Below are 25,093 nucleotides of genomic sequence, written 5' to 3'. Positions count from 1 at the left end.
ATTTGAGATATTCCGCAAATCAGTTGCGACTGCTATCGGTATGAGTAGGATCTCTTTCACCAACTTTTAAAATGATTATTTTGCCAAGTACGGATTGACCATTTTTTCGAAAATTCTTATGCTAATACATTGCAATGTTAACAATTTTATATCATATGGCAAATTTAGCGTTTTAAAAGCCAGTAAAAAAGAATCTTAACGAGTAGTACCTGTCCCGGATGGTATTTTTTTGAAGCGCGAGTTTCAGTTTATCTATCAAATTTCCGCGTATGAGTTGTCAGTAAATCGCGCTGTTTCTTTTTATAATCACTGACATTTATTTCGCATTAGTCGCGATTAAAAATAATGTAGTGTTTTATTTTCATCAAATACGTGCTATTTTATTATTATGTTAATAAAATTTTACCGCTCTTTAATAAATCTATGTAAATTTAATTAAAATAAATTATTTTGTTACAGTTTAATTAATTTTAAGTAAATTTTCATTCATTATTATTGATTTTATATAATACAATAATTTAATGGAATACTGTATGTGATGAAAATAAAAGCTTTCATTTGTAAAAAAAGTGTAATAATTAGAAAACTCGTAAAAATTATCAGTGTGCAGCACACGCGTGTGCGTGTTTAGTGCTTGCACGATTAAAAGTAGAAGACTCAAGGACTCTCTTAACCCATAATTCTCATCATTTTATTTTGAAGTTAAATGAACTATAAAATGAACTCACTACAGTTTAATAAAATAATATTTGTTATACATTAGACGATCTTATTCTAAAATGAATGCGCGTTTAAAAATTCCACGCCGTGTAGTGACATTTAAAAAATTCGTGTCGCGTAGTACCGTTTAAAAATAATTCTTTTGTAAGTGAATATCGTCATTATATATACTGTTTTGCAATTAATTTACAATAAAAAATGTAGTTAATAAATATTTTAAGACATCTGCATGTTATAATAAATGATGTTCTGTTAAACAAATGTCTGCATTTATACTATTTATAGTTCCCGCTTACATCTGACGTGTATAACGAAATTTACCGAGCTTAGGCGAAGTTTTTTATAAGTTTTTTTAATAGTGTATAGACACTGTGGAAAATTGATCGCCGTCTTTGAAATTCGTAGAGAAAGTACGAAGTGAAGTTAACTGAAAGGTCGCCGAATCAATTTCCTATGGTGTATGTAGTGCACACTGCACAGTGGGAATTCAGTGGAAAATTGAATCGTGTGTGGTTCAGCTAGCTTCACTCTGTAATTTAACATGGAAAATGATTACTATACACTATAGCTGAAAGCACACACGATTCAATTTATAGTTGTAGTATATACATACGAACGAAGCAAACGAGTGAGTTAGGTGCGCGAAGTAAAAGCGCTGATCTTTTTAATGCGATTCCTAAAAGCATCGAAAAATTATGGGAAAGCCATACCTGGCGATTACTGTACATACCAAAAGTTTTTATACACTACACTTGGCAACCTTGCTACGTAGTGTAATTTCACACTACGCTTGGCAACGCTGTAACTTTGCTCCATTTCATAGATTCCATTGGATTCCTTATAATTTGACAATTTAAAGACATAACATATACTAACCTCTTAATCCTAACATATATTAATATTAACACAGTTGCTTATACTATTCTTAACGCATTTAATGTTTAATTATACAAAATTTTTTTTTGTGGGCTCTAAGGCTGTAATGTCTTATATTCATTAGACATAAATATGGCAGATCTGAATAAGGAACTAAACGAATATCTTTTAAGTAATAAAAATGAGAGAACAACTAAATTCTCTGTCCCCTCTGTATCAATATCAAAACCTAATTTTAAACAATGGTTTCATGGAAATAGTGAGGAAACTAGAAGTGATTCAGGGTGGCTCGAGGAAACACAGAAAGAATGCTGCCCTAGTATGGCATGTATCTAACAGTGCAAAATACTTTTATATATTTTGTAATTAATATAAACATTATTTATTAATATTTATTTACATATACTTTTTTTCATCAATATAACAGACACGGGTACAGAGGCTAATAGCTTTCACAGTTTGTCTTTTTACTGGTGTTTTATGTTTCTTTCTTTCTGCACTTTACATTCCTGTACTTCTTCTAAAAGCCAGAAAGTTTGCACTACTTTACACATTAGGAAGTGTTTTCTTTTTAGCAAGGTAAATTTATAAATTAAAAATTGACATTTAAAAAGTCATATATAAGATATAATGTCTTGTAACACTTTATTTCAGTTTTTGCTTCTTATGGGGTCCTATGAGTTATTTGAAGTCACTTTTTACTATTGAGAGAAGGTGTTTTTCCTTATCATATTTTCTAACTTTAATTGGTACTTTATATTGTGCTTTACAACTTCAATCAACACCTTTGACTGTTTTATGTGCTGTTTTGCAATTAATAGCTATGATATCATTTTTACTAAGCCGAATTCCAGGAGGAACGTCAGGTCTTATGTTTTTTTCAAGAATGTTCAAGTCTTCTGTTACTTCAAGTTTACCTGTATAAAATCATAGTGTTAATTTTTCTGACAATTGCGGAATATATGAAAATAATTTTGCTGTAGGAATTATACAGAAATATTATTGATGAAGTCTATGATGTTTAATTAACGAGTATCCCAGGAAGACTGAAATGTACTCTGATGTATTAAGAGCTTCAAATTTATGCATATAAAAAAAGCATCTGTCAACATTTGCTATTTGTTAAATAATAATGTATAACAATTTCTAAATACATTTATAAATTAATGAATAAATGAAATTCCATTAAAAGCTAGGATATCTATGTTTGTACAATTTTTAAAGGCTGTGATATATCTATGGAATGTTTTTAATAATATATGTATATATTTCATAAACTGATACAATAAAGTAAATCATGTTAATACAAATGTTTGTCATTTTATTTTTTTTTTTTCTCTCTAATTTTTGTGGCTTTAACTCTTTTACTGTTTCCTTGTAAGCGCTTCACTTTAAGAGATAGATAGGTAATATCCATTTTCTGATTTTCCATATATTCTTTGCATTTTTCTTCCGCTTCTTTAGCAGTACTTGACATACTACTATTCTGCAAAGTACTGCAGTCAATGTTGGAGTACCTTTTATTTAATGGAAACTTTGATGCTTTGTTTAAAACACTATTATTATCATCATCAGAATCAGATTTACTTATTGGAATAAAATCACTCCAATCTTGCTTCATATAGCTGTGAGTTTCAATATTAGTAGATGGGGGTGTATATGCTCTTTCGTGTATAGATGATCTGTATTTATAAACACCTTTTGGCAGTGTGAAGCTAGATTCTTTTGGAATATTTGTGTTTTCTACAAGTGTAGCTGTTTCTTTTATTGTTGCTAAAAGATCATTATTATCATTAGTACTGGATCCTGCATTTTGAATAATTTTATTTAAATTCTTTGGGATTGGAAAATCCTTAGAAATATTTTGTATCATTTTATACAAAGGATAGAAATGATGATTCTCATCTTTGGCTACATTTATCTGAAGATATAAAAAAAAAGCAAATTATTCTAACACCAATGTGTATATATAGAGCATATATATGAATTACCTTTAAAGCTAATGCTGCTGTAGAAATTTCCATGGTTTGTACAGTAATGTTTTTCAGAATAGGTATTAAAAGAACTGGTATTTTATTTATCTGTGCCATGATAATTATATGTTTTACTAAAAGTAATGGCTCCACTTTAGCATCTAATAAAACAGAGCAAATATTATTTTTTTCAATTGCACGAGTAACAGCATTTATACCTGTTATTACAGATGTTCTAGAAAAGTTAAAAACTTTTTAGTTTGATGATAAAAAGATAAATATGAAGTTATTTCAACTTACACTACATTTTTATTAACTATATGAGTTTCTTTTGATAGTGCTTCTTTTTTTATTTTTATCCTTTCCTCTTTATTCAGTTTCCTAAGCTGCAACCATGGAATCTTTGCAGATTTTTTCAATACTGGAAGTGTTCTGCAAGATCAATTAAATAATTGGAAGAAATAAACAAAAATATGTAACTTTTTTATTGTTAAAAAACTTACTCCGTTAGAACTTGCTTTAACTTTGAGCAGCTTTCTGTTTTCACAAAAGGCCTGGTAAATTGACAACATATTTTATTATTATAAAAAATAATAATATAATCAACAAAATATAAATGCAGGACATACCAATAAGTTTCTTGAGGAAGAGCTAATACATTTTTTAAGCCTTTGACGGCGGACTTTTTAGCGGATAAAGATTGCCTTTGTTGTTGCTTTGTTAATACCAGGGACATTGTTATTTAGGTCTGTTTTTTTTGCTGCATTGTTAAAACCAGTTTAATGATTAGATTCATTAGAATAACAAACTATAAATTTGTTTTATTTTAACTAAATGCACCAAATCGGCAGTGGAGTGAAAAAAAACCGATCTCTAATTTGTGTTTAATTGTTATTAAATATAATATATAAACAAATAATTCTTACAAAAGTTAGGTTATGCGCTCCTTAACATAATCAGCAACAAACTACCCTCTACACTCTACACAATACTACAAGTCTACAAGTCTACAGTACTCTAACTAAAGTCAACTGAACCGTCTGAACCTAAACTCCTGAAATACTTCAACGCCCCTCAACGGACATCGGGCTCACCCAGTTCACTCAATACAACGAAAAATGACTTCAAGTTCAACTACAGCGTCTACAGCTGCTTATTATGGCAAGTCAATAACAGTAGCGAATGGTGGGTAGGAAACTGACTGACTCGTCTGTTTAGCATTCATTTACAGGAGATTTCTACTTTTACCTCCGCCGTTACTTCGAAATCAATTTTTTTTTCAGAGCCAACAATTTAATAACTTTGAAAATTAATATCTTTATTATTGGCATACACACATACAAAACAAAAGAAAAAGATTTACAAATAAAATATTTTATTATATTAGAATTAGAGCTATGTGTGCGTATGAAATAAAGAGAGAGAGAGAGAGAGAGAGATAAAAAAAACTGATATAGATTAGTTGTAGATGCGATGCATCCAGATGCATCTGGATTTTTTCATTGACATCAGGTAATACAAAAATAGTAATGACACATAAAGCGTGTAGCAAAATATTTCATTATTTGATTTAGAATAAGAGAATTTCAGAAAATGGAAGTGGAAAATAAATGAAATAGTAATAGCAGACGTGTCAATAATAGAAAATACATATAGTATATGTTCTACGCCAATGCAGTAGAAGTGCGTAAGGAATGAATAATGTACGAAATACGTTCAATGTGTGGAAAACGGAGTAAAAGGAATAACTGCGGGATTTGTGTATTGGAGTAGCGTAGCCTAGACGTATTAAAGAGCGTGGCTGCCCCCTGCTCCACCATAGCCTTCTGAATGCGTGGGGAACTTGGGTATCAGGATTCAGGAGGGGTCAGGGCAGGGGAGTAGTAGTTTGAGGGTGGAGGAAGCAGTAGCGTAAGTAGGGGGCGGTGAAACGGGAGGTCGAAACTGAAAGCAGGGTGCAGGGAACTGGGAATACTGAGTAAGGGAGAAAGGAAGGGGAAAAGAGGAATAGCAGCAGACGGACTAGACGGACAGGCAAGCGCCAGAACAGACAGGCAGAGCAGTGTGTGCAGCCAGGAAATCCAAGATGGATGCCTGAGCTGTATTGTACGAATTATGGATTTTACCGCGTGATTCTTGAACGCCACTCTCTCCTCTTCTATACTAATTACATCTCACATCAAGGAAATATATGTCTTTCGTGATGCAACCTGAACTCTGTTAACGAGGTTGGAAGGGAAGAAAGAGAAAGATAAAAATATAAAACGCGCGGTAATAAGATAATCTAGTGCCGGTATTTAGTGATGAGAAAAATATCCAGAAGCAGTGCTGCAGTAGTAACCCTCTACAATGGTGGATAACAATTGTATTATCGAAGGAAATGTGAAATTTCGGGACGGCAAAAAGGTAATAGTGCTCGTTTATTGCGAAAGCATTTGCACAAGTTATTTCCTCGTATCAACCCGTTATCAAATTATCATAGTTAGATCTTATGAATTACTATACATATGTATATGCAAAGTCGCACATATCGTATCATATATTTTTTTCTTGTAAATTAAAATTGTAAAATTCAGTATTTTTGTAAGGTAGTGTCTCACTGAAAATTCTCAATTCGAGTTAATAGTAAATTTTCTCGTATTCGCTAATCTTATTAACAATGTGTTAGTGTAGTGCGAGATAATATTCAGCTCTTATAACTTTCGAGTTATTGCTGCCATAAAACTCGAAATTTCGTTGATATTTTTTGGGGAAAATCTAATCTTTTCTTTGTTGGATCGTATTAGCTTAATATTCTTATTTTAAGTGTTCAATACCAATTAATAAATTTGTTAAGCTCTTGCATTTTTTTTTTAGTAAAATGTAGCATATATAAAAAAATTCTTTTTCAATTCACAGTGGAAATCACGATGGTGTGTTATGAGAAAGCTGTCACCAGTAGCAGGTGAGTGTTTATCGTTATTAATTAAATGTTGGCCCATGTTAAAATGATAAGAAATTTCCAAATAGCTAATATCGTCAAAAATAATTATTTGAAAAAGTAGTCCATGCCGAAAAAATTCGAATTGATTACAAGTAATCATTATAGGAGCTTTAATAATTTATTTTGTGCAAAAAATTATTGTTTTATATAAAGAAATTATAAAAGCTGGAAAGTAGTAAATTTATCTTCTTGAATAAAACTTTTTCTGCTTATGATCATTTGGAAAAGATTCCCCTGGTCCTTTTTGGGGTAGCAGCTGTTACATCTGTTAGGGATTGACTGCCTGAAGAAACAGGAAAAAAACTTCCAAGAAGCACTTAATCACTGGCAATAACTATTAAATACTCAAATCTTTTTGCCTCTGAGACATTGATATTCGGAGGAAAGCTCCTTCTGTACGCGCAATATTATAAAAATTAAGAAAATAAAATGATTTCAATAAGTTGAGAAATAAATCTTAACAAGACAAACATTATTATAGTGTTAAAAATGTTAACAGTGTTCCGGAAACGTGTCTGCAAATGTGGCTTTGCTAAGGAAATAATGTTTGTTTAATCAAATAAAATAATTGTAATAATGGATTATTTCAGATTGTCTGCACTTGCAGCTTTATGGTGACAGCAAAGATAGATATAAGCAAGGTCAAACAAAGGCATCTCTGAGCTTGGAGCATTTTCTTGGAGTACAAAGCGGATTTACTCTTGACAAGGAGTCTAATACAGTAGCCATAATCTGTCAGGATGTAACGGTGATCCTCGCATTTGATACACGGGAGAGGCTAATTCAGTGGCAAGTGAAAATTTCTAATAATCTGGGTGAAGGTAAGCAAAATGATCAATATTCATTAAAGACTCTCGAACTAGAAAACTCGTCACAATAATTATATAAAAACTTGTCGACAGATCAACAATTTTTGATATTGATATCTTCGGCACCGTCCAAAGCAAAACTCTCCAATGGCCCGGCGCATCTACACATTCAAGACAGGCGTTTTTGCATCACGATGGGAATACCGCCTCGACTGATCGGGGTTTGGGAGATTGCTCATCTTAGACGTTACGGAGTGGTAGATGGTAGATTCTGTTTCGAGGGCGGTTCAAGATGTGGACGTGGGGAGGGTTTGCATGTTTTGATAACCGATCAAGGTGAGGACATCGTTAAAACTCTGCAGTTAGCAGCCGAGGGTAAACTGTCAACGAAAAAGAGAGCATTGGGTCGCGAGACATCAGCCCAGGAAAGTCCGAGACGACAATTCTCTCGTTCGGAGACCAGAGCCAGCGATTTTTTCCCCGCCACTATGTATTCCGGGACGTCATACGAGGAGCGTTGCGACAGCTGTAAAAACGAGAGCTCGACATATTGGTCTTCGACGGAGAGCAGTCGACAGCAGACGGAGCTTGACGTGGATTATAGCTGCAGAGATACGGTTTCCGTTTCGGAAGTGCCGGATCAAAGCGCGGATTGGCGTAGCTGCTCGCTCACACGCCAAGGAACGATGGGTCTGGAGCGATGTGCCAGTTGCATTGGTAAACTGGGGACCGCCTCGAAATCATCGACGCTGGCAGTGACTAACAACGCGAGCCACGCCAATAGCACTGCTGCAGTTAATAATCTAGGATGTAATCATCCCCCACGCGCTTTTGATCGTCTATCGCTCTCTTCCTACAGTAGCAGCAATAGTCACGACAGTGATTACTCTGGCTCGCAGCAGCTCGATTATCATTGCACGCAGAAGAACGCCCAAAATCAAGCAACAGCTGCGCAACGTACTTCGTCTAGTCCTGCGAATACGCTACCACCGAGACCACCAAAACCGTCCTCCAGCAACTCAAGCTTGGCGAGAAAGTGCAAGAAACCACCAATGCCACTGCCAGCTGAACAGACCGGTGTCACCGCAGCTCATAAACAGATACAAGTTCGCACGAGTAGTTTAGTTGGTCCTTACGAGAACTACGACGTACCCAGGACTATCAGAGGACATCACGTGCTACTGGAACAAGTACCTCAGCAGACTGTCGATCAGTATTACGATACTCCTCGAAAAATCAAGGAGTGTCTTGCACTGCCAAAGACTTATCCTAATTATGATACTCCACAAGCTCCGCAAGCAGTGCTGCTTCAGCAATGTGGTTGTCCAGCTAAAATAACGACGATTCAATCTAACAGAACCTTCTCAGGATGTCCTTGCCACAACGTCATGAGTTGGGCTGGTTTCGTTCTGCCCTATTGCAGACGAGGAGCCGGCATAGAACCAACCGGTGTAAGCGTGCAACATGTAAGATTGTCTGGAGAAGGAAAAATGCCAGTGGTGGATGCGAATGGAGAACTGAATATCTTTACGTCCGCTAGAAAAACTCGTGAATCATCGCAGGGTACCATTGAACGTAGAAAAGATCAGAAGGAGGTAGATGATGAGGATTGCACGAATAATTACGAGAATGTCGAGCCTGTTATCGACAAACAACCTGAATCCAAGCAAGCCAATTATGCTAATATTGATTTTACCGAATCCCTCGAACACTATGAAAATAGCAAGGATTTGTTGGTTAAAAGCGGCATATCCGAGAAGGAGATGCAGCAAATCGCTGAGCAGATGAAGCAAGCATCAATAAACGCTGATAGCCTCGATAAGGAAGAGGACGATAGGACTATTTGTAAGAAATGTGGCCATACCAAAGACAACGAAGTCGCTTATTTGGAAACGGATTCTGAAAAGGACAGCCTGAAGAGAAAGAAGAAAAATCCGTTTCCTGGCTACATGACGATGCAGTCGCCTGGCAACGCATGTTCCAAAGAGATCTTGTCAAGGTTACGCAACAGTGGAATAAAGAGCTCGAGCAATCCGACATTATCGGGTTCCCCCTCATCTGAGAGCACGAGGAAACGTTCGGATTCTGAATATCGTATTCCTGGATCAGCCATGCTGTCCAGTCCCTATCTCAGGCGTAGACTTTTGGAAGCAGGCAATTCTTTGGATGGAATTCTACCAAGGAAAAGATCTTACTCGGTGGAATCAGCTCATTACTTGGACGACGAAAACTCTGGCAGTTTCCCATCGAATCTTACCATTCACAAATGTCCTAGCGAGACTGACAAAACCTCGTTGACCAACGGTTGCGAGGAAGCATGCGTCAGCTCCGAGATGAAAATTAATAATGGTGGTGGACAGGTGTCCGGAATTTTACCGTCTTTCATAAAAATTCGTCGATCCTCATCGGTACCTTCGAAAACTGGCCACAACAGGGACTCCTCGAGTAGCAACGATTCGGGTGTATCTACGGGATCGCTCAGTCACCGGGCAACGGAATTCGTAGAGTTCGAGTTATCCTTGGCTTCGATCACAGACAAGAAGCAAAATATATTGTCGATTTGCCGTAAAAGCCCTCCGCCTACTTGTTATCACAGTAGTTTACCGAGAAAAACTAAATCCAGCGATCCGTTGCGCGAACTCTCGTTCCAGTTTCAAAAGATCAAGACCCCCATTGAATCGTCATCCACGGATGCCGATATACCGAAAGGTGCCAAAGGTTACAGCAGCCCTGGAGAGAATTCTGGCACCCCATACATCGATTCTCGGAGCACCAGCAGTGGAACTTCCGACATGTCGGATTACATCGAGACCTTATCCCTGTCTTCTCACTCGTCCTCCGATACACCTGATAATTTGAGGTAAATACAGCGAGAGCTGTGTAGTTGAGAAAAAAGATAATTTATTGCGAACAAATCTTTGTTTAAAATAGAGAAATATATAACTGGTATTTATGAAATTTAATTTGATACAAAGAGTTACTTTTAAACTTAGCGAAGTATTTATTAAAATCAAGTACATGTGTGTGGTTCACAATTATTCAAATGTATATTTATTTGAATAGAATTATTTTTTTTTCTCTATATAAATTTTGCAAAGATCATGAAACACTCGAAAAGCTTTCGCTTTCTTTCATTTTTTAATTTTAGATTGAGCGGTAGAGCAGTAGCAACTACATTGCGTCCCCGCAGCGGAAAGGAGTATTACAAAATTGATCGGAGCATTTTAGTTGAACAAGGTCGCCCATTAACCACGTCAGCATCAGCGAATTACGCGAATATCACTCCAGTGATGGAAAAAAGCGAATCTCCTTCTCCTGGTTACATGAGCAGCTCACCTTTCGAGCAGCCACAACCAACTCGTGATCATTTCCTGTTTCCCGAAGTAAGTAACACATCTTGAGCGCCAGGTGCCTGTAACGCTTACAATCAGAACTGAAGCTGCAACATTTTCATTCCATTTGTCTTGATTTCGGAAGGTGAAATATCAACGGTTCTTCACACTGTCAAGCTAAATCTTTTACGCTTTTAGTGTCAAATATTATCTTAAAGATCAATGAAACCTATTCAGAGGGATTTATTCACGTTGGATGTGTTTGGAAAAACAATGAAATAATACGAGTTCATATTAGAGATTCTAAATAAAATTGATGGATGAGGTAGCGAGTGAGTGGAAAAAAGAGTATTATATTGACGCACAGCGAAGACACTAAATAGGATATCCGGACTGGATTGCACTATACGCGCGGAAATCTGGTATTTGCAACATAATTTTATTCTAATCTGAAAAAGTCGATGTTTTCAAGAATCAGTAAAATATAGGGAAAGATTCTTTCCGATCCTTTTTATGTAGTCTTCCTTTATAATGGTCCAGAAAAAATGGAACAATTATTATAAAATTTTCAGGAAGATCTGGATATCTAGCGTATAGTTGAAATAAAGTCAATAATGGTATACTTCCTACAACGAGTCGAACAATTTCTAAAATATGCTCAATAAGTAACTGTAATGATAATTTGTATATTAACAATCCTGCCCTAGAGTAAAGACTATATCTATGAATTGTATACCTTGTATGGTTAAATCGTTTTTTGAATCATTTTTATTTTATATGAGTATATACTTCTATAGAGAATATTGTAAAGAGTGAAAACTGAAGAATTTTATCAAAGGCTTTTTTCTTTTATACATATACATATACTAAGATTGTTCGTCTGTGCTTGAAAAGCTAAACTGAAACCAACAATTTTGCAAAAATATTATTTCATTGCGTATATATAGAATTCATACAGGGTGTTTAATAATAGTATGAATTAGTTTACAAAAATCAGATCGAATTCACAGCCTTTAATAGATCTTCATTTTAATAATATCTTTCTAGGTGCGATAATGTAATTTTAGGGCAATTAAAAATTACATAGATTATATGCTAAATAACAACAAAGAACAAGTACTTTAAAATATACGTACATTGAGGATTACCTAGTATATTTCTCGCGATCATTGATAGATTCTTCATATCGTCTGCTAACATTCGTTACTTTTTAACCTTCTATTAATGAATGAAGTACACTAATTTTCGCGGTATAATTAAATATGAGATTCCCATTTTTAAGTAGTCCATTCGGGTCTAACGTTTCAAAGTATGATTCTATAGAACATATATTTCCTAACATTATGCAACGAAAAACTTTTACACAAGCTTGATAGTTTTTCTATATTTTATACAGCGAAATATAGCAAGAATATCCGTTGTTAATATATCGTCCTTTTATCTACCTTTTATTTATTTATTATACTATATAGTATAATAGCGAAAAAGAGTAAATATTTATAAGAATTTAAGCTAAATAAAAAAGATGTCTTTTTTCGATAGTAAAGACTTCTTTCGTAGTGATAAATTATTATTGATTCGAATGAAAAATGATAAAAATACTATAAACTTGAATGATTCAATCAAACATTTAAAAACTATGCACTTCCTTTAACATTCTCTTGTGCTTGTTTTTACATTAACAAAGCTTCGAATTTTGCGCAAACCCATTTACGCGCTCTACCTGATTTTTTAGCAACTCGTATGTGTCATTATCTATTATCCTCTTGCGTCTTCAATTATGGGAAATGGAAATTGCAGCGTGGCACAATTTAATGAGCCTTTAGCTGATATATCTTTTTGTATAGCAGTTACAAGGGTTGCTGTTGTGTAGTGATATTTAATGCAATAATGAATGAAATCAAAGTTATACCTTATAGAACTAAATATTAATTACAGTTCACATTCGAATGGAATGAGAGTATGTGCACAAAATAGTTTATATGGACTATACGTTATGCCCTACAAGGGGCAACTGATCAAAGCAGTATTGAGAATCAAAATCAAATTAAGGATAAAGTTTTATACTTTATTTCTAATCAATATACTCTTTTTATAAGGGAGCCAAATCAACCCCTTACGGTAAACTTATACCAATTCCATTTTATGCGCATGGATTTTCAATTTTATTATTGAGCTAGTATTATCAGAAGACTGAAAAATAACAAATATGAATATATGATAGAAAGTTTTAAATGCTTAAAAATGATAAATTATTCATAGTTACGTATAAAATGAAATGTAACGCTTACCAAGAACAGCTCATAACAGAAAAGAACGCAGTTCGTATAAAAAGGATGAGGATACTTCAAATAAAATTGAAGAAAGAACTCTCGCATATGATTGTCTCCTCTCTAGAAATAATTTTCAGATGGCGAATAAGCGTTGATATGTTACAGCTATTCTGTCTCTATTATGAAACACTTGCATACAATTTACAAGTGTATAATAATGTATGAAAACCTAGACTGTTTTACAGAAATATTTATTAGCTAAAATAGAAAAACAAATAGTCATCCATGTAATGTTGTTTTTAAGATGGAATAGGATAATCATTTCATTTCGTGATGTTATAATACGAGAACATTTTGTGACTATACGAATAGGAAGCATTATTCCTAAATATCTCATAAAATAAATTGTGCTTAAAAAGCAACCTGAAAAAAATGCGCAAATTATTAAAATTGGCTTTGCGACAACAATTTCCCTCAATCTTTGTCGAACGATTTGTAATATCTCTTGTTCGAGTATAATAATAATTCATATATGGTACAATATATATTATATAAATTCTGTACATTTAAAATTATAATAAGCACTTATGCGCTATTTACGTGCATGTGCTAAAGTAAAGCGTTTTCATCTAACAAAGAAAGAACAGTTGCCAGCACAAATATATCAAAAGTGCGGAGTGCTGTTACCAGAAAACAATGACGAATGGTATTATACTACTACACGAGTACCAGTATATCATTATAGAATTCTTATTATTGTAAACACTATAATGATCTTGAATAACGTACTCATAAAATAGATCTATAATTCCCAATAATCGATAATATAATATAGTATCTGAAAAAAATACTTACCTTAAGAGAATAACAGGGTCGGACAAAACTAAAGCAAACTAGCTCAAAGCTTTGAAGCTTTAGACGTGTAACACTCGTGTTATTTTAAAACTGTCATTTCCGACACTTTTTACAATAATTTCAAACATCATTTATCCATTTTTTTCTTTTTTAATAAAAATTCAATCAGCACTTATCATTCGATGCCCTAATATATTTATATAATATAATAAAATATAAATATATCAAATTAGGAGTCACTTTTATAAAAGCTAGTCAAAAATTAAGTACTATAGCATATTAATATATATTTTTCTTGCATAGATTATTGTGAATAACTTGAAAGTTAAGCACACGTGGCAGTTGATTGATCACACATAATGTATATGTACTTTACAAGAATTATTTTTTAAAATATTTAAGATCCGCCAAGAGAAAACATCACGGGTTCACTCGATTTCCGTTAATTAATATAGAATATAAGCTTTAATTACGTACTCTACTTTAAATATTACGTGAGCCATATCTAAAGACCGACGACTATTTATTAGAATTATATTATTAGTGAAAGAAGTTTACTTAATTTGTATTTTATGAACCAAATATATGCGATGGAAATGATATTCAATTGTAAATAGGATAGATTGCGAAATAACAATATTTTGTCTGCGAAAGTACGTATCTTAAGTTATAAAGATTTTACGAATTTTTTATATTTAATTATTTATAATCATCTGTCAAGTACTTTATTATTAGTGCACAGGGCATTTAATTTATTATTAATTAATGATTAAGTTATATTAGATTTGTAAGGATACAGGATTTCTCATAATCTCCGCATTTACAAAATTTTAAGGAATTTAGTAGCATGTAGTATACGAGTTAAGAGTTACATTCTGGTATTACTACATCATTATATCACTGATGAAAGATGCTTAAGTTAGAAATATATAGAAGTTTTTAGAGAAACCCTGTATAAAATTATATTTTGATCTCTTTTCTTTATAATAGGTATGTGACAGTTATAACACAAAATTTTTATACTTTAAAAATAAGTACGTACAGACAAACATGAATAATATGAAACCCTGTATTAACAATGTATGATTATTTTCCAATCGTCATTCCAAATAAAAAAGGTAACAGGATTAAGGAAAAACACCAAAATACTATACCGTCTGCTTCTATAAAGCTCATTAATTTTATCATGTTTCATAAGAAAAAGTTTGTGAATTCTATTAAAATAAGAGTTGTAGTTACGTATTTGATAAGAGAAAAATCATCGTTTAATTCGACAATCGGTTTTCTAAAGCAGATTCTTACTTTACTTGAAAGCACGAAGCGCTATCATATTAAAGAGTTCGATGAAGCAAATCAGTGCTTTTGCACGAAATTGACCACGTGTCAGTTCTTTGAGAAGAAAGACACTATTATTTAGGGAAAACTTATAATTCTATATAGGAATAAAATGAAATCGTCCTTCAGAAAATTTTATTTTCCTCTCGAAGTAATATAAGCAGAGAGAGAAAGAGAGAAAAGAAGAAGAGGCGGTGGATAGGGAAAAGAGCGAGATGTACTTATAAGACGTATGTGCGATATTTTAGCACAGACATTAAGAAACAGCTCGAATCTTTGTTAATATGCATTTGGGTAATAGACAGGTCATCATTTTTATTTATTACTATGAAATAATAGTTTAAAGCATCCATCAAATATTTTATATTTGTTAGGGCTTAAATGAGAGTACGATGCGATACAAAGAATGTGTCATTTTGGATAGATGCTATTTCGAAATTATAAAATTAGATCTCTTTTAAATGGTAACTATAAATAATAGAGCTTATATAGCAGAATACATAGCTGAAAGCAGTACATCAAAGAAAATAAAATAAAAATTACTAAAAAAAATGGTATGGATTTATTATCTTAAATTTTTATATTACCTATAAACAAAAGAAATAAGGGTATAAAAGTAGTTTAGAGCGTCATAAATAAATTAAGACTCGTATAAAATTTGTAGTAGTTGAAATTATGAATTTATTAAGGAAGTAGAAGAAATAAAGATATTTAAAAAGTAATTCCTTTCACAGAGTTTTCATTTACTTTCTTTATTATCACTTTCAGGTCAAAATAATTTAAAGGAAAACAGTATGCATAGTCCGAGGGAAATATGAATGTTAAGTAAAAATATAAGTTATATAATATAGATGCACATAATATCTTTGTTTAATTTTTCGATCTTACAATGCAATTATATTATTCTATTAAAACTGTTTAATTTATTGTACCTTTTATTAGATTTATTTCACAAAAATACAGCTTTATATATTTACATATCTGTAACATAAGAATATAAAGTATTTTTTGAAAAAATGTTCAGCTTTAACTTCGAAAATTATTCAAATATGACTACAAAGCCTTCATGGCCTTTAATCATTTTTGTTGATTTTATAATCACAGGTGGCCCCTATGTATTCCTAGATTTATATTTACTAGTTGTTTCATTTAAGTACTTTCTTTAAATTTAAAATAATTTGTAAAAGAGGCGAAAACAAATCTGCAACAATATATTAACGGTTCTATATAATATTAAAATGTTCATGTTACATTGAAATCAAGTCTAATTCAGTCACATAGTGTAATAGTTATAATAACAGACCAACGGTTTACGATTTTTTGTAAATTTATCGTATTTTAGTATAAAGTTATCTTTCTGCAAATGCTAAGGAGGAGTATCCAGCTGTGGATTACACACACATTATGTGACAGATAGATAAATTTTGTAAGAAAGAAACGTATCATGCTGATTAGCAAAGGCCAAAATTAAAGACTACATTGCTTATATCTACATACTTTGTTAAAATGCTTTTATCTTTTTAAATGCGTTCATTTTATGGGATGTACATTGCTGCATTAGGGATTAAATTTTATATTACAGATCATACAAAAATAAATGGCTGTATTTAAGCGGAATTGGCAAAGATAGATCAATTCTAAAATATTTTGACTCTTAATAGAATCGAGGATGTTAACTATTTCAGAATTTGTATTACTATTATCATATTGCACTTCGGCTATAATGAATATATTATTTTATTATATACACTTATAGTGACCCCTTTAGTTATTATCATCTACTCTGTAAACCTGTTTAATGTGTGTATGAACTATTTTTCATATATTATGTTAGATTCGGTTTAGCACAAAAAGGTGTATTATCTTAAACATATTTAAACTGCACTATACACGGGAAGGAATTTTATAATGTCGCAAGCCTTTTTTTCAGAAACTTAGTGACAACGGAAACAAAATCTTTTAGAATAAAGTTGCAGAACAGTTTGAGAGGCGTACATAAAGTGCTAAGTGGTAAATTTTAATTCAATAATGCTACAACCACGAAAACATTTATAGCAATATGTAATAAATAAATAAAGGATTTCATTTAAAATAAAATGGTGATCTTTATAAATAATTGAAAAATGACCTCGGCTACATTTCAAAATCACCATTTACGAGTCCTCTTAAACTATAGTATACAGCTTTATATCTGAAAGATTTTTCATGTCACTTGGCTCTGAAAAAAATCGCGAAATTTTTATATACCTTACTATGTATAGTATTGTACAAAAAAATATTGTATACAACCATCTTTTTGTACAATTCTTAAAAAATATATCAATGCTTTTATTATCTTTAATTTTTCTTCACAATCAAGTTTCCTTATTCTTTTCATCCACATCTTCTTCAGTTTTTTATGGTTCTGTAATTGATTTTAAATAAAGCATTTTGATAATGTTTATTTTTCTGTTCATTACTATATGTCAGAGATACTAATTTCGTACCTGAAGACACTCGATTTTTTGAAGATGTTTTGTACACTCTTTTTGCTGGTCGTAATCTCTGATATTGTATCTTAACCACGCTCAACATTTTTTCAAGCTTCACTGCGTCTTTGGATGTGACGTCTACTATCCAAAAATAGATTAAAACTTACTTCAGTCCTTTCTAATATTTTGTTTAAAACAACTTTTGACTTTTATACTTCTATGTGTTTTTGTATCTATTCTATATATATTAATTTTAATAGAAATATAAATATAGATATAATTTTCGTATACTGATTTTTATCTTATAACAAGTTATTGAACAAACACTGATGAATTAACTGTTTAGTAAATTTTATGGCACTTTTACGCGGCAATCTTAAGCAGTATACAAGAATACATAATATCTCTAAATCTTTGTACATTCCCAGTTTTTATTTAAATATAATTCTATTAAACCTCAACAAGGTATCTTGTAATTTCCGTGCAAAATGTGCAAATCAGAGAAATTTAAATGACTAAAATACAGCAATGATAATATTAAGTTCTCGACAAACATTGGTCTATAAATCTCAAAAGTCTATGTGTATAACATACTCCTTTAAAACAATAATTTAATAAATATAATAAGACTATGTCCAAACTCTAAAATATGACATTAGCTCGTTGTATCATTCTTCACCCATTTTTACCAAGTTTATAAGAACTAGGCCTATTGCTAAATAAATAGTCTTGTTTAAATAACTGTCTTATATACAAAACTTTAACAATACTTTTCTAGCAAGCAACCAGATGTAGAAGCGCATAAACGCCAACAGGTGAATATATGCAAATACTAACTTTTAAACATTAAAGATTGCTTACATAAATGCATAAATTTTCTTCCAGTTTTCTTCAAACTTAACTTTAATGTACTAAAACTTTATTTTTAAAACTATAATGCAAACTTTATGTAAACAAATAAATGATTAAATTTAATTTAAGTATCTATTATCTACCGTGTTGTAATTATTAAGTTTTAACGAAGTTATTAAAATTGTTCAGTAATTGTAAAATAATGGGAAACGTAGTAACAGTAGCTTCAAAGTCTCTTTCTTGTAGATCGTACAGGTAATTTACTATCTCTGCTTCTGAGGCTACTTGGATTTTTGTTGAAGGTGGATTCGTACCCTATAAATCTTTGACAAAATTTGTAAACTTCCTCGTTGCTTGAACTCAATCTATCGAATCGATTTTCGGTGCATAAGCCATCGGTTATCGGACAGGACTCTAAACTAAATCTAAAGTGAGAGCGTATGGGACTGGAGGCCCTGGTCGTTGGTGCCGTTCTACTGCCAGAAGAGATGCTACTGCTCCTCAAAGGAATCTTACTCGAACCAAGTCCTTGATTATGGTTGACATCTAGCGTCGAATATCGCCTCAGAGGTCGATTAAATCGTTCAATGGAACTGCAATCCGTTGTTACATCCATACTGTGCCGCTTCAACTTTTGCTTGGTATCCTTCGAATCCGGAATTTTAATGGTATAACTGGCGGAGTGCCTCTTTCCCCTGTCCAACAAGCTTTTCGAATTTATCAGCTTTCTGTCCTTACCGAAATTCACACCAGAATTTCTCTTCAAGTTATCATCAATTGGCTTTTCCTCACTGGAATCCAGTCTAAACGATACCCTGCCATTGGGCGTGGAATATCTCTTCGATCTTAGATCGGACTTCAAAAATTGTTGATCGTCAAAATTTTCCTTTAAAGCGCTAAGTCGAGAGTATCTCTCCTTATAATCTAAAGATGTATCAGTCTTAAATTCGCTTCTTTCCTGTGGTGATCTGTACTCCGTATGGTCGTATTTTTCGGAAGAATACCTCACGACTTTTGACGTTTGATCGAAGATTGCATTGTTTCTGTGAACATCAATACTGCCCACTTTTTTCTTGTCGAAGCAATTCTGCCAGTTTGGAATTTTCGATATGTTCTGTGAGGATAACAGCTGAGCGGGCATTCTAATACCGGCATCAACTAGAAACTCATCATCGGAGAGTGCGACTGGTATCTCGGGCAAGGAGCTAAAAGTCCAAGGAAAATTGTATTGAGCCGTATTTGTTAAAGTTCGCAGTGCTGGAACGTTAGGTAGCTTATTTCTGATAGCAAAGTTAGTACGGTAAATATTGCGTGTTAATAAGGAAGAGGTATTATAATGTTGCATATCCTGACTTCTTTCCCCTCTCGAGTTAGTTGCTAATAAAAAAGGTTTGTTTAAATCGGAGCAAATATGCCGATTATGCATACATAATGCGTGAGGTTTCGACTGGGAAAATTCAAAATCATATTTGTTACATGGACAATATTTAAAATTGCAGCATCTGTGCTCTGACCCTTGATTTCGTTCTTTCGGTAAACTCGTTACTAAAGCTTCGAATAGAGACAGCTTGGAAAAACTTTTCTCTGTTGTTGCCAAAATATTTGTTTTCCAATAATCATTGTCGAGGCTTGCAGTACTTGTTGTACTGGCGCTATGATTTATCTTTTCCGAAGGATATGTTAGAAGATTTCTGTTAGGCGTAAGATGCACCCAATTTGATGTTAAGGTGTTATTAGAGGTACTAAAAGCATACATAGTAATCAATACATAAAAGAGATTTGAAAAGCCTGATTGTGCCGCGTGGTCCGCGTACGTTCTATTCTCATTATTTCTTTCTAATCAATTGAAACTTTACTATTGAATCTAAGTTTTATAGCAATGTATATATATATATTGCAAGAAATACTAAATGACTCGAGTACAAAATTATAAGAATAGCTCGCACGCTGTCGAAAACTGACTCGTGTGTGAAACAGGTGTAGTGTAGTATATCAAGTTTCATGTTAAAATATGGAATGAAGTTAGTCGAACCATATACGAATCAATTTCCAGCTGTATAGATCCACGCGACGTAGTACTCGTTTACTGGGTGAAGCATTTCTGATGATAATACATGCATTTTGATGATTAAAAATAAAGATCGCAATTTAAAAAATACTTAAAATATATTCATATACTAACAGAAACATATAACAAGAGTTTTTAGTAATTGATTAAATCCCCAGGATGTCTAGTTAATATTTAAAATTAAATAAAAATATATAAAACCATAAAAAAAGCATTAACATCCGATTCGCTGAAATGATCGCTTACAACTTGTATATATAAAAATAAAACAAAAAAAAATATGCATAACAGTTGAAAAAGTTAAATATAAGAGATTACCTGCTCTTGGCGGAATCACTTCGCTCTCGGGAAGTACTTGTAGAATCTATGGTTTATAATATTAAATAGTAAGATATTTATCAATAAAAGCCGGAACTATTTAATTCTAGCGTATATCAACATACTACGCTACCAATTTCATTTTTTATGGCCAAAAATAGCTCACCTTTTATTGGTTGTCTGCAAAATAAAAGAAATGGATCTTGAAACATCGTTATTATTATTAACATTTAGTGAATCGTGTTTAAAAATTGTACTCACATTAGTTTAGTCGATGTTTCAACATTGCTTTTGGAACGATTAGCTGTAAAAAAGTAAAAAAAAATTAGAAAACAAATTATTTTCCAAAACCATAGCTTGTTTAATCCCTTACTTATAGCACTTCTACTTCTAGAATGAGATTTTTTACCAGTCTGATCACTGGTTACTTTTCCGGATAACGAAATCCTCTTTTCTTCCTCAAGTTTTTTTAAATCTTCATTTATTTTAGAAGACGTTGCCGGTTTCTAGGAAAACAACACACAAATAGTATAGCACCTAATGAAAAATAAAAACATTCCTAAACAATAACTTACAGACTGTCCTTCGTAAAGAACTTCAATTTCTTCCAAAGCTTTCGTGACATTCAATAAAGCAGCATTTACGTCTTTGTCCTTTTCCGTCGCCAGATGTCGTAATGTAGTTTCCAGAGCTGTTAACAACTTTTTGTCTGTAGGAACTCGCAACTGGCCTTTCAACAACGGCATTAACATGACCACTTTTAATCGGATATTAGCTATGGGGTCCTCAGCGAGATTCATCAACGGCATAAAGAAGTACTTTTTAAAATATTCAGTAGAAAAAATAGACATCGCTTCCACCATCATACGAACAAATAACATTCTAACATAGTAGTCGGAGCTTTTAGCTAATTCATTTAAAAGTCTATTCCTCAGCTCCGTCCTTTGTACAGATTTTGCGTTATATCGTAATAAGACTAGATACATCCTGCCCGCAGCCAGCCGAATAGGCAAAGGCCTCTGTAAAGTTCGCATGTAAGCGTTATTACTAACATGTTTTTGACAGCTGTTTTCAGATAAAATAAAGTAGCTTACCGCTTTTAAAATTCTGGTAAATGACAATGGTACAAAGTAGGAATATAAGAAATCACTTGGAAAATGCTTAGGTAATGACTCAAACTGGGCGAATAAAATTGCCGCTAGTCTCCAGCTGTTTGTGGATGCAATTTCGGCTTCGCATTTTAATAAAGCTTTTCCAATGCCCACTCTCACTTCTTCCTTATTCGTCATTTCACAACTATGTAACCATTCAAGTATTAATGTTAAATTTGGGATTAGGCCTTCCAGTACCTCCACAGATTCGTCTTTCAATAATCTTTCAAAAACCATCTCTATTGATCCCAGCCTCGGACCAAGTATTTTTGCCACCTATTTGTGACAAAGAAAAATATGTATAGATGATTAATATGTGAAAAATTTGGATAAATTATGCAAATATGTCTCTCACTTCGTGAAAACCACACGCAACTGTTCTTCGAACCATGTAATAAGGATCGTATGATAAAGCGCTAAAAATAGAGAGTATCAAATCTATCTCTTCTGATGATGATGAAGTTGGCGATAATGTTGATATTACGAAATTGAATATAGCAGGTAGATTAAAAGCGCACTGTCTCCGACATTGCAAACATCTTTGACTTACTATGTCGCTATATACAATCTGCAAGCAAACTCATTCTTACAAAGAGTAATCATAAATAATAGAGTATTTTAAAAAACAAAAATAATAATCGGCTAACTTACAAAAGTAAGTTCTGGCTTGACATACTTTTTCGCTGTTGCTGACAATCCCATTTTTGAGAGCTCTTGAAAATAATTTAAAAACCATTTCCTATCCACTGTCAAACAATCTAAAAATCAAATTTTTAAATAAGAGCTATTGATAACTATATAATAAATTATGAATTAAGTTGAACAGGATGGATATAAAACTTATTATAATCATACCCTGCAAACTACTGATTAATTTTCCAAATTCTTGGGCTATAACGCATATTACATCATCATCTGTTACTGATGCATTGTCACATAATTTTTTAATTAATGGAACTATTATATTAATCAATGTATCTACAAAAATGATTAATTTTACTTAAACATCTCTCAGTTTCTTTTAAACATTAATCTTATACTGCAGCATTACATACCTTGTTCTAGTAAAGGAATTAAATTTACTATAGTTTGTATGGAAGCAATTCTTACATCGCTGTCCTCATCAATTGCTAACTCTACAAGTGAAGGAAGTAAGGCTGGCTTTACACATTCAGGTTTAAGACCCTCTGCGACATATGGCAATTGTAAGCACATATTAGCTCTTACTTCACCATACACATCTTGACAAAGGGACTGCACTGTTGGCAAAACTTCCTTTTGAATCCTAAAAAGAACATAATCATTGAGTACTATGGAAGAAAGAAACAAAAGAACTTTTAAACTTCATTATATGCTTACATTTCTGAATCAAATCTAGTACACATTTTTCCTAATAGTTTTCCACTTGCTATTCTCAATAAGATTGGTTGTGCTAATTGCCCATAATTTACAGCAAAATCAAGGATCTATATTAAATAATTACAATATTGTTACAAATTTACAAATAAAATTATGCTTGTCATAGAAACAAAGCAATGATAAAAATTTGTACAAATGATTTCATATATTTATTCCACATACCTGCGATCTTATATCCTCTGCAGGTAGTAACTCTATCACATCCAACAAGGCCTCCAACCATGCACGATAGATGACTTTAACAAGAAGGTAAATAAATGTGAGTTTAAACATAAAGCTTTATACTAAATATATGAATTCTACCTGAATCATTCTTGTGACTGTCAAGTGAGCTCAAGATACTCTGCAGGAACGTTTGACTGAAAACTGCATGACTTATAAGTTTTTGCTCTATAATTGTTTTGAAAGTAGAGGCAGCAGCTAAGTGAAATTCTGGTGATGCAGTTGGAAGGGATTGCTGCATCTTCGGCACTACTTGTGACATACATGCTTGTACGTCTGTGGCCAAAAGATTCGGAAGACTTTGTATGACACTGAGCTTTTGGATTTCTTCTCCCTTTCTGTAATATTTTCGAAGAATTAGTGATTCACAACATTAGTTTGGTCTAAAGCAAATCATCAAGAACTTTCTAAGAGCGTTGTAACTCCTAACCTTACCATAAAACTACACAAAACGAAAAATTAAGTCTTCAATTTCCTTAAAGGAAAATGATAAAACTTTAAGCATTATGTCTATATTTAAGAAGAAAATAGGTACAAATTTCTCGTGAGAAAAGAAATTTAATATGTAATATCGACGCAGTTTTATTTTAAGATCAGCGCGTAAGGTTGTGTTTTACTTGGAGTATAATAAAGCAGTCCATTGATATAATTAAACTTATCCAATAAATTATTTTTAACGTTTTGTTACTTACAAATCAAGCGCAGTACTGCATATAACATCATCGCCCACTTGCCACATTCTTTAAGTACATTTTATTCAGCAACAATGCATGATGAAGGTAACGAGAGATAAATTATTTATTCTAATACATACACACATATATATATATATATATATATATATATATGCTCTGATGACACTGGTGAAATATTAAATTAAAGATCAGATAACAAGGAGCTAAATGCAATAGAGAAAGGGAATTAACCGACCAAAAGAGAACGTATCACAAGACACCAAAGCATAAAAGCGACTTGCATCAGTTGCATCGTTCGTTGATCGCTTGCATCCTTGCATGCAGTAGAAACTGACGAATATCCCCGAAATTTACCGAGTTTAAACGAAACAATGGTAATGCATCACACATGTATACATCATATGTACGTGTCAAATGACATCCTACACACACCTAGCAAAACATTATTTATTGTTGATGTAACTTGTTTAAATGTCATTTCTTCAGGCGTGATTCTACATGAACTTTTTTTCATTTTTGCTCTTTACTTTCAGCAGAAAAGAAAATAAATGCCTTTTTTTATATAATACTTACGTTAAAAGATGAATAGCTCTGTCAATAGGATTGTTTTCTAGGCTTGGATTTAATGTGTGCTTTTGTATCTGTTCAGCATTCTACGAGGAATTAATTAACAGTAAGGTTAACATCAAGAAAATATACACACACAAGAGAGAATACAATACCCTTAAAAGGGGTAGCGGT

General features: G+C 32.7%; 4 protein-coding genes across 7 annotated transcripts; 2 read left to right on the top strand and 2 right to left on the bottom strand.

Annotated features, from left to right (window-relative positions):
* Positions 1-1,520: 1,520 nt before the first annotated feature.
* On the top strand, positions 1,521-2,759 carry LOC136780395 (uncharacterized). The gene is made up of 3 exons (XM_066738716.1): positions 1,521-1,920; positions 2,024-2,175; positions 2,251-2,759. Exons 1-3 carry the CDS (start codon positions 1,729-1,731, stop codon positions 2,519-2,521), a joined length of 615 nt encoding a protein of 204 aa, XP_066594813.1. The 5' UTR covers positions 1,521-1,728; the 3' UTR covers positions 2,522-2,759.
* A 70-nt stretch (positions 2,760-2,829) lies between these two features.
* LOC136780394 (uncharacterized) lies at positions 2,830-4,893 on the bottom strand. 2 transcript variants are annotated; one of them, XM_066738715.1, is made up of 7 exons: positions 4,496-4,893; positions 4,199-4,329; positions 4,073-4,123; positions 3,870-4,001; positions 3,788-3,804; positions 3,588-3,730; positions 2,830-3,517 (listed from the first exon to the last, which is right to left on the bottom strand). In XM_066738715.1, exons 2-7 carry the CDS (start codon positions 4,303-4,305, stop codon positions 2,918-2,920), a joined length of 1,050 nt encoding a protein of 349 aa, XP_066594812.1. In that variant the 5' UTR covers positions 4,306-4,329; positions 4,496-4,893; the 3' UTR covers positions 2,830-2,917. The 2 variants fall into 2 exon arrangements, with proteins under 2 accessions (XP_066594812.1, XP_066594811.1); XM_066738714.1 differs by having other exon boundaries at positions 3,588-3,804; positions 4,496-4,875.
* A 719-nt stretch (positions 4,894-5,612) lies between these two features.
* LOC136780557 (serine-rich adhesin for platelets-like) lies at positions 5,613-15,857 on the top strand. The gene is made up of 5 exons (XM_066739007.1): positions 5,613-5,975; positions 6,468-6,513; positions 7,143-7,373; positions 7,455-10,221; positions 10,510-15,857. Exons 1-5 carry the CDS (start codon positions 5,919-5,921, stop codon positions 10,760-10,762), a joined length of 3,354 nt encoding a protein of 1,117 aa, XP_066595104.1. The 5' UTR covers positions 5,613-5,918; the 3' UTR covers positions 10,763-15,857.
* Positions 15,858-15,940: 83 nt separating this feature from the next.
* LOC136780541 (serine/threonine-protein phosphatase 4 regulatory subunit 4-like) lies at positions 15,941-24,643 on the bottom strand. Of its 3 annotated transcripts, XM_066738972.1 has the most exons (15): positions 24,350-24,643; positions 23,739-23,995; positions 23,598-23,671; positions 23,376-23,482; positions 23,072-23,301; positions 22,872-22,994; positions 22,668-22,774; positions 22,372-22,584; positions 21,960-22,292; positions 21,441-21,884; positions 21,239-21,371; positions 21,127-21,169; positions 21,032-21,045; positions 20,866-20,911; positions 15,941-20,221 (listed from the first exon to the last, which is right to left on the bottom strand). In XM_066738972.1, the coding sequence occupies exons 1-15, from the start codon at positions 24,394-24,396 to the stop codon at positions 18,706-18,708; spliced, it is 3,687 nt and encodes a 1,228-aa protein (XP_066595069.1). In that variant the 5' UTR covers positions 24,397-24,643; the 3' UTR covers positions 15,941-18,705. The 3 variants fall into 3 exon arrangements, with proteins under 3 accessions (XP_066595069.1, XP_066595068.1, XP_066595070.1); XM_066738971.1 differs by having other exon boundaries at positions 21,441-22,292; XM_066738973.1 differs by having other exon boundaries at positions 15,941-19,684; positions 21,441-22,292.
* Positions 24,644-25,093: the final 450 nt, after the last annotated feature.

The sequence above is a fragment of the Prorops nasuta genome, unplaced genomic scaffold, assembly GCF_024137725.1.
Source record: "Prorops nasuta isolate Cenicafe-Biocafe unplaced genomic scaffold, Cenicafe_Pnas_1.2 PNAS00019, whole genome shotgun sequence".
Classification (NCBI taxonomy): Eukaryota; Metazoa; Arthropoda; class Insecta; order Hymenoptera; family Bethylidae; genus Prorops; species Prorops nasuta.
Note: the sequence above shows the minus strand (reverse complement) of the source record. Positions and strands in the feature narration are given on the sequence as shown.